The 9,866-nt window shown below is 36.9% G+C and overlaps 1 protein-coding gene across 1 annotated transcript in view; it reads left to right on the top strand.

The window, feature by feature from the left end:
• SLC30A9 (solute carrier family 30 (zinc transporter), member 9) overlaps positions 1-9,866 on the top strand; it is a 111,603-nt gene that overhangs the window by 93,574 nt on the left and 8,163 nt on the right. The window contains exons 16-17 of the mRNA XM_006898178.1: positions 4,100-4,229; positions 8,205-8,318. Of these exons, the coding sequence (XP_006898240.1) occupies positions 4,100-4,229; positions 8,205-8,318 (244 nt within the window). The remainder of the gene's footprint in view (positions 1-4,099; positions 4,230-8,204; positions 8,319-9,866) is intronic.

The raw sequence follows: 9,866 nt of genomic DNA, 5'->3' as shown, positions 1-9,866 counted from the left end.
GGATTATTTGTGTCTTCTCCTTCTTTTGTGAGTTTTGCTAGTGGTTTGTCGATTTTATTGATAAGTGAATATATTAAGGAAATTCTTTGGGTTTTCCTTTAGTTTCTGCGTATCTTTACTTTTTTAACATAACAACCTAATGAGATCATAGAATGGGGAATAGATTATTGCTTGACTCCCTGATAGTGCACCTCATGCATAGCCGCCACCTGTATGTAACTGGAAAGTTGCATATTGTTAGGATTCTGAGCAGCGAAAGAAGGTAGAAGGAACAAGCACAGTAACTGAAAGAATTAGTTGGCATTGATCAATTTGAGGAAGTAACTTGGAAAGAAGAGGTCTAAGCTGCGTTGAAGGCGTAATGAAATAGAAGGCTCCGGAAATGATAGATACAAGCTGAAGTGTTTCAACAAATGAGCTGTTTGGGCATGCTCATGAGAGGCATTCACCTGTGTAGACCATGCTAAATTCTAGATAACACTGAGAAAAAATGAGAATTCCAGAATACTTGTGACTATTCAGAACCTTCAAATCCAGGAGCAGTTGCTAAAACAAGTTGTTACTGCATGGTTTGGGTTTGGATTTTTTTGTTTGTTTGTTTTCTTTTTGTTTCTTTTTTTAACACTGCATGATTTTTAAAAACAAAATATGTATTAGAACTGTATCCTAAAATAAAATTAAAAGAAAAGAAAAAGAACTGTATCCTTTTTACCATATTTGTTCAACCTGTGTGCAGAGCAGTGATCTCAGAAATGAAGAATGTGGCATCAGGATTGGAGGAAGACTCATCACCAGCCTTCATTATGCAAATGATTCACTTTTACTTGCTGAAAAGTCAAATAGACTTGAAACATTTACTTAAGAAGATCAAATGGGAAAAAAAAAGAAAAAAAAAAAGAAGATCAAATGGATTACACCTCTGCAAAAATATTCATAAATGTATCAATAAACAACAGCCTAATAAAGGGGGAAAACGGTATTGTCAACAGTTTCATTTTACTTGACTCCTTTGTCAGCACCCATGAAAACAGCCACTGATGGAAGCAAATGATGGAAGCATTGGCCACACCTGCTATTAAGGGCCTTTGGGAAGTTCTAAAGAACAGAGATGCCAATTTGGAGACTAAAGTACATCTGACCCAAACCATGCTATCTTCAGTTGTTTCATATGCAAGTCAAAGATAGACTATGAATAAGGAAGACCAGAGGAGAACTGACTGATGCCTTTGAGTTGTGGTATTGTCAAAGCATTGACAATCCTATGGGCTCCCAAAGAAACAAACAAATCTATCTTAGAGGAAGTGCATTTAGCTTGCTTCTAGAAAGCAAGGATAATGAGACCATCTCAAATACTTTGTGCATGTTGTCAGGAAGGGCTGTCCCCAGTGAAGGACATCATGCTTGCTAAAGCAGGGGATCAGCAAAGGAGAAGACAATCCTTCATGAGATAGATTGACACCGTGACTGGCATAATGGGCATCTGCGCAGCAGTGGTTGTGTTTTACATAAGATAGCTAGTTGTCAGCTGACTCAATAGCAGGTTGATGGTGATCAGGTTTCAGTGGAGCTTCCAGACTAACACAGAAAGAAAGGCCTGGCTGGCTGCCTCCTTGGTGTTGTTTTTGTTGTTAAGTGCCATAAAGTCGAAGACCTAATAGTGACCCAATGAACAAAAGACCTGAACACTTGTATAACTTTCATCCTCTCTCCAAGTTTATAATGTTTCCGGAGGCAGGCTATTTTGGAAGTGGATACCACTCCTGCTTCCAAGCTTGTTTTAAGCAGGGAGCTCTACCACACACATGATGAGCACATCATGGGTAACCATTATCATATTTGACACATCAGTGTCACAGTGTTTAGCATCACAACAACCACGAGTTACCTCTGTACAGCAAGTGGACAGACCAGGGCTATACTACTGCATCTGTACAAAAGCTAATAAAAACCTAGGGATCATAGTGATCCGACTCTATATTCATGGTTTTGCTTTGGGTCAGTGACTGACTAAATGCTAGCCAACAACCGTAACATTACACAGGTGCACATGCACCTACAGGTGTAAACTCACTGCTGTTAAGTCACTTCCACCTCATTTGATTTCTGAGCTGAGAATCTTTTCAGGAGGAGAGCGCCCCCTCCTTCTCCTGTGGAGAAGCTGGTGGTTTCAAACCATGGACATTTTTACTAGCAGCCTAACAGTGCCCCACCAGAGTTCTATCATGTACAGCCATACACCTTTATTGTGCTTAACAGGTACTGGCATTTTTACAATTCAAAGGTCTATGGTAGTTCTGCCTTGAGTGTGTCCAGCACTACTGTGTGCCGGTCGCATGTGATCACCTTTTTATCTGTGTCAAATTTTGGTAATTGTCACAAATAGTTTTTTTCCAAATTGCTGTTTTTCCAAAATGTTGTTTAATATGTGATTGATTATATACAGTATAGTGTATATATAACTTTATATGCACTGGGAACTATGTTATTGACTTTATTATTTATTAACTTTAATTTATTATGATTATCTGCAGCTGACCTGCACTATCTCTGAGGTATGCCTGTATATACACACAAGTTCATTTTTTCCTCTTAAAAAAAAAAGATGGATTTTTCCTGTTACAGTTGAAATCCTTACACTTTTAAAAAGAACCTATATATCTTAGTAATAAACCAAATTAATATTTTTATGGACGTTCTCAGTCTTCTTCCAGTTGCCTTTCTTTACAACTTCCACTGCTTTTGAAAACATTCTTGGACTTTTTGTTGCAAATTAAGTTTATGTTTATAAAGATTACAGCTTACTTCTCAAGTGGGTGCTGGGGTCAATGAACATAGTGGTTCTAAGTTTCTTACAACCCAGCTTTAGCAATTGAGTGCTTAGAGGATGAGTGACAATAGGCTGAACCCTCTCAGCTCCCCTCCTTGTGTAAAACATCATTTTTCTGTGACAGAGCAAAGGCCTACTTGGTTCCAGTGTCCTCAGTGGAGCCATGCCCCTTTCCTCCCACAGCTGAGAACTGAACAGAAGTAGTCTTTCCCTGCCTCCTGGCCACACCCAGAATGTAGTCACAGCAATGGTGTAGTAGGGGAAAAGTTGAAAAATTCTAACCATCTGTCCTTCCCAAGAAGCTAGCCTTTCAAATGGGAGCTGGAGGTTGGACAAGTACGGTTTTCTTGTCTTTCCTAGTCTGAAGTGAAGTCTATCCCGGCATTCCCCTTCTTACTGTCAGAGGACTTTACAGTACTGAATTAAGATTTTTAAAGAATATATAAGCAAGATAATACTGTAGAGGATTATTTTCAGCAACTTCTCTGTTAAGTAATATTTAAGAAATTGCTAAGTGGGAAGTATGCGGAAAGAACTTATGAGATGTAAAGTTACTGCATAAATGCTGTAATTCAGACATTTCAGTTTAATATTTAAGTTTGCATTTGTGCATGATTCTGCAATAAAGAAAGCTAAATGACCATGATCTTTGGAATATGTTGTTAGGTGTTGTTGAGTCAAATGCAGCTCATACCTTGTACACAACAGATCTGAACGTTGCCCTGTCTTTTGTCATCGTCATGATCTGTGATGTGCTGGAGCCCGTTGTTACAGTCACTGTGTCAGTTCATCGTTTTGAGGTTTTCCTCTTTTTCTCCAGTGCTCCACCTTTCTCAGCCTGATACCTGTCTGTAAGGAATAGTTTCTCCTGAAAGTTTGCCCAAAGTAAGTGACACTAGGTTTCACCATCCTCGTCTCACAGACGCACCCTGGTTGCATTTCATCCAAGACAGGCTTTCATGGTTCTTTTGACAGTCCATGAGATGTGTACTCTTCTCCACCTCAATTCAAAGACATCGATTCTTTTTATCATTTTTGTTATTTGATAAAATTATTAATCAGCTTATTAATTGATAAAATTTTATTCACTTTCAGATGCATAGAAAGTTATTGAAAATACTGTAGCTGGATGCACTTGGATGTTTTAACTGACAGTTTTGCTCTTTTGAATGTTCTTACTCCGTTTTTGTCACTGGTGGGAAAGAAAAAATTTCCTGACTTTTTGCCATTAAAATGTATTTGTATGTTAATTTGCCTTTGTTCTTGATTTAGGGCAATTCATGATGTTAAAGCCACAGATCTGGGATTAGGTAAAGTGAGATTTAAGGCAGAAGTAGATTTTGATGGACGAGTTGTTACAAGATTATATTTGGAAAAACAAGATTTTGACCAATTGTTACAAGTAAGTTTATGTTTTTATGCTTTCTTCTAGCCAATGATTAGAACGGTTACTTTTTAAATAAACAAAAAAGTTTAATAGATCTTAAAATAATTTCTACCTTCATCTTCAGTGTTGTTGTTGTGTACTAGAGGCAGAACCAACCATAGCTGACCTGCTGTCAGGTTTTCAGAGGTAGAGAGGTAGTTAATTGCATAGGAGGAGGTTGCCCATCTATCTTTCTCCCGCAGAGCAGCTGGTGGCCTCGAACTCTGTGGCTTTAGGATTGCAGTGCAGCTTCTTGCCGCTAGGCTACCAGAGCCCAATTTTGTTTTGGCCTTTTTTTTTTTTTTTTTTAATGGTTGGACAGGCCAGGGAAGAGTACATAAATGCAATAATAATAGTTCTTTTCATATTTTAGACATTTTTTGTGTATGTTTTCTTGGTCACTCTAAAGTTCTGTAAAATTTAAAAAAAGATTACATTTTATGTATGGGAAAATTGAGACACAGGAATGAATACGTATCAATTACAGAGCCATAAACGGAGTCAGACTTGAATTCAGCTCTGCTTCCATAGTCCTTAATTTTTTATTATGAATAATTTAGAGGAGAATTTATGAAGGCTAAGAAAAATGAGCAGTTAAGAGGTTATTGTTGAATATTAACATTTTGCTGTACTATATTTGCTTAAGATCTTCACAGAGTTGAAATACCCAGGCTCTTTTTTTCTTACCTCATTCTGCTCTGTTCATCCTTAAAATAAATTACTATCCTGAATTTGGTACTTATTTTCATTTTGTTGTGTGACTTCATGTTGGAACTGACTCATAACTGACCTTATCGCAAGTTTTTAGAGGCAGTAAGTCATACAGGAGTTAATTGCCCATTTTTCTCCCACAGAGCAGCTGGTGGGTTTGAACTATGTGGTTTTGGGTTGCCACTGTAGCTCCTTATCCCTAGGCCACCAGACCTCCCTATTTCCATTTAGGCTTTTATACTTTTCAATATATATTTTTTTCTCAGTATATAATAACACTTTGAATGCATAAAATTTGGTGTAAATATTATCCTACTGTATATAATCCCCTGGAATTTATTTTTGCAAGATAGCAGGTTTGGGATATTTTTCATACTAATATGTTACTCTAATTCATTTACTTTAATTTTAGCATAGTATTCTATCCTGTGACTGCTGTAAATTTTTTATTCAGTCTGCAATTGATGGAAACGTAGTTTCCATTTTTAAACTCTTGTGAAACAATGTGATGATAACATTCTTATACATGTTTCCTTATTCACAAGCACCGATTTTTAATTTTTTTTTTTTAGGTTAATAAGTAACCAGATGTAAAATATTTTAGGTGATTCATTGGGTGTATACAACTTTAACTCCCCCCCCCAAAAAAATAAAAGTTTATTGGCACAGTTGAAACCTACTTATAATAGACCCTCTAATGGGTTTCTGAGGCTATAAATCCCACAGAAAGAGATTGGCCCACCTTTATCATATATAGCTGCTGATAGATTTGAATTCCCAGAGAGGCACTTGAGTTAGCAGCACAGCTCCCTAAAATCTAGATCACCCAGAGCTCCCATTAATTTCCTTACTTTGTAGCAGGTTATTTTCTAGAGTCTACTAATTTATTAGAAATTATTAAACAATATCATTACTATCACATGCAAGCAAGATTCTGCTGAAAATTATCCAAAAACGACTAGAAGAGCATATCTAAAGAGAGCTGCCAGACATGCAGGCTGGATTTAGAAGAATTCATGGTTCTAGGGATATTATAGCTAATGTTATATGGGTCTTAGCCAAAAGCAGAGAGTACCAGAGGAATGTCTGTGTTTCATTGACTATGCAAAGGCATTTGACTCTGTGGATCACAATAAACTGTGGCTGACTCTGAAAAGAATGGGAATCCCAGGACATTTGATTGTGCTTATGTGAAACCCATACTTGGACCAAGAGGCCATCATCAGAACAGAGCAAGGAAACACTGCTGCAGGGTTCAAAATCAGCCAGTGATGTGTCCTATCTCCATACTTTCTCAACTTATATGTGGAACAGATCATCCAGAGGCTGGGCTCTATGAGCAGGAATGTGGCATCAGAATTAGAGGAGGATTCATCAGTAACCTGTATTATGCAGATGACACAACCCTGCTTACTGAAATTGAGGAAGACCTGAAGCATTTGCAGTGGAAGGTCAAGGACTGCAGCCTTCAATAGGAATCGAACCTCAACATCAAGAAAAAGATTCTCACCACTGGGCTGATTGATGGTATCATGATGGACAGTGAAGAGATTGGTTGACAGCTTCAGTTTGCTTGGCTCCACAATCAATACTATTGGTACCAGCAGCCAGGAAACCAAAAGATGAATTACGTTGGGAAAGTCTGCTGTCAGGGACATCTCCAGAGTACTAAAGAACAACGATGTCAGTATGGAGACCAAGATGTGCCTGATCCAGGCCATGGTCTTCACAATTATGTGCTATGCATTAGAAAGCTGGGCAATGACTAGAGAAGATAGAAGAATTGATGCCTTTAAGCTGTACTGCTGGAGAAGATTATTGATTATTCCATGGATGGCTAAGAGAACAAAGAGGCTTATCCTGGAGAGTGTAAAACCAGGCTGTTCCTTGGAGGCAAGGATTCTGAAGCTCCATCTGACATACTTTGGGCTTGTTGCAAGGAGGAACCAGTCATTGGCAAGGCACATTGGGCGTGGGAGGGTGGAATGGGACAGCACAGGAGGGAAGACCCTCAATGAGATGGGTTGACTCATTGACTTGAGTTCTGGGGGTAGGTTTGTCAGAGACAGTAAGTTCGGTTCAGGATAGACCAAGGTTGAGAGCTGCTGTACGTAGGGTTGTTATAGTCAGCAGCCGCCTGATGGCACATAACAAACAACAATATCTATTGTTCACTTTCAACAAAGTGGAACTCTGTGGTTTTGTGTTAAGGAATTGTAATATCACCCCAAAGACATGCAGTTTGAGTCAGGTTTGATGGGTACTTTCATCCCAAGTGACTTACTGCCTTGAAAACCCACTGGAAGGTCAGCGATGAGTAGAATCCAATTCAACAACACATTCCGACAACCATAACAGTCAACAGTTCCTATTATTTTAAACATTTTTCATAGAATACATGGACAGTTTTGTATGGTTTTGTCATGATAGATTTAAAATAATATTTAATTTCAGTTTCTTGAGTTGTGAGCGTCATCATTGAAAATACCTTGCCTGCTGAGATTTATTCTCTATTTTTTTAATTATTTTGTGGCCATTAATTTGTGTTTTTCAAAGATTTATAGGCATTTTGTGGATAGTCTTCCTCAGTTACATGTATTCAGATATCTTTTCCTAGTTTATAACATAACTTTTAACTTTGTTACAGAACAGGAAACTTAATAGGTTTTCATTTTTAGTTCAAATATGTAATATTTTCTTTCAAGGTTTTTATTATCTTTGGTTAAGAAATCATTCTTTATCTCAGTATCTATAAAAAGATTCCCTTTTCAAGTGCAGCAGTGAATGAATGGAAATCCAAAATCTCTGTAAATGTTCATTAAAATTATTAAAAAAAAAAAAGATTCCCTTTTCTTTTGAAAGCTTGAAAGTTTGTTTTTCATCCCTAGGTTTTTAAAGTTACCTTTGTTTGTTTATATAATGATCTGAGATGGGAATGCAGTATTTTTTTCCCTTTTAGAAAAATGATTGTCCTGACATCATTAAGTTGTATTGTCTCTATTGTCCCCACTGATTTTATAATGCTGCCTTTGAATGACATTATACTCAGTTTTTCTTGAGTCACATTATTTTGGAAATTAGGGCCTATTGGTTGGGTCTTGAAAGTTTATTTTAATGAAACATAGTGATATTTGGTGTAACAGATCTCTTTTTGAAGAATCCTTACCTCATTAATTTATATTTTTGACATTAGCTTATACAACTATGATTTTTCAAAATACTAATTTATTTTCTGTATAGGAAATTCAAGAAGTGAAAACTCCTGAAGATCTAGAAACATTTATGCTTAAACATGGAGAAAATATTATTGATACTTTAGGAGCTGAAGTAGATAGACTTGAGAAGGAATTGAAGGTAAGATGCATTATTTGAATATCAACTGTTTTTTTAGTATTTAAGCTACATCAGACATTATACTAAGTATATCACATATATAGGGAGCTCTGGTAGCCTAGTGGGAAGGAACTATACTATCAGAAAGCATGCTGTTCAGATCCACCAGCTGCCGCACAGAAGATGGACAGTATCCTCCCATATGGTTTACTGCTTCTTAAAGCCTGCTGGAGGGTCAGCTAGGTGTCAGTTCTGACTCAGCAGTACATAACAAACTGTGTACTCTGATCCCCTCAGGAACTCCATATACTTTGGTATTGGTAAAAATTTTATGTTCAGAAAATTTAGGATTAAGTAATTGGATTATTTCTTCAAAGAAGCGGAAAAGTTGGGATTTTGGCCTCGGTTCAATTCCAAATTCTGTACTTTTAAGCAGTATTTAAAATACTGCTAGCCTGGTTTCCGAAATTGTCGACAGCTGCTTTTATTTTTAATATTCTGAAAGTTTTCAAGAAAAGTAAATGTGTAATTTTAGACTCTGGTTAAAAACATGCATATACATCTTGGTTTTAGTACATCTGATGTTTTATCTCTCTGTTTCATTCACTGGCAATCATTAAAGCTTATTGGCTATTTTCTTGAAATTATTTGCTTATATTTACCTTAGAAAATATGTAAGTGCTTTCTAATTATCATTTATTGGTGTTTGAGTTCTATTTCTTGCTATGAGTAAACACTTGTAAATGATCATGTATATATAAATGTCTCATTCAAGGCAAAAATATTATCTAAGATATGTCTTGGGAAAAGTGCAGCCAGAGTGCTCTTTGGAAGCAAAGATGGTGAGGTTTCATCTTTCCTACTGTAGACATGTGGCTAGGCATGGCTGTTCTTGGAAAGGGATACCGTGCTTGGGAAGATGGAGGGTCGGGGAAGGAGAGGACAACTTCCAACGAGATAGATTGACATGGTGACTTCAGCAGTGGGCTCTTGTGTGTCAGAGATTGTGAGGATGGCACAGAATAGGACAGGGTTCAGGTAGGCTATTCTTAGGGTTGCTATGGGTTGTACTCAACTCAGCAGCACCTAACGACAACATTTAAGGCAATACATTTTTTAAAAAGTAGAGCAAGAGCAAAAATTTGAGAGAAAAATTTCTACCTTTGTTTATTTTTTTCAAAAGTTTTAGTGAACTATGATTATATTCTCTTTTGCATTTATACCAAAAACTAACTTAAATATTAGTTTGGGGTTTTTTTTTTAATATTAGTTTTAATGTAGGAATTAAGGCTATAGTAATGAACTTTTTATGTTAAGTTGTCTTTACCTGTATTTGTATTTTGAATTAATCTCTTCATTTGGAACACTATGAGTTGGTCATTTGAAAAATAATGGCTGACTGAATTAATAAAGTGCCTATGTATACAGGACACATCACCTTCCCTTTGGAGACAGTACAAGTAAACTTAAGAGACACTGGACACAGGAAAAAAAATCTCTCTACAAGCTGTCAAGTCTTGGGTCGGACAATGGGACATTAATTCTGAAGGCATTTGGTAGAAGTGAAGT

This window comes from Elephantulus edwardii, unplaced genomic scaffold (assembly GCF_000299155.1).
Source record: "Elephantulus edwardii isolate Elephantulus edwardi_28Jun2011 unplaced genomic scaffold, EleEdw1.0 scaffold00222, whole genome shotgun sequence".
Lineage (NCBI taxonomy): Eukaryota > Metazoa > Chordata > Mammalia > Macroscelidea > Macroscelididae > Elephantulus > Elephantulus edwardii.
This window is presented reverse-complemented; position numbering and strand designations above follow the sequence as displayed.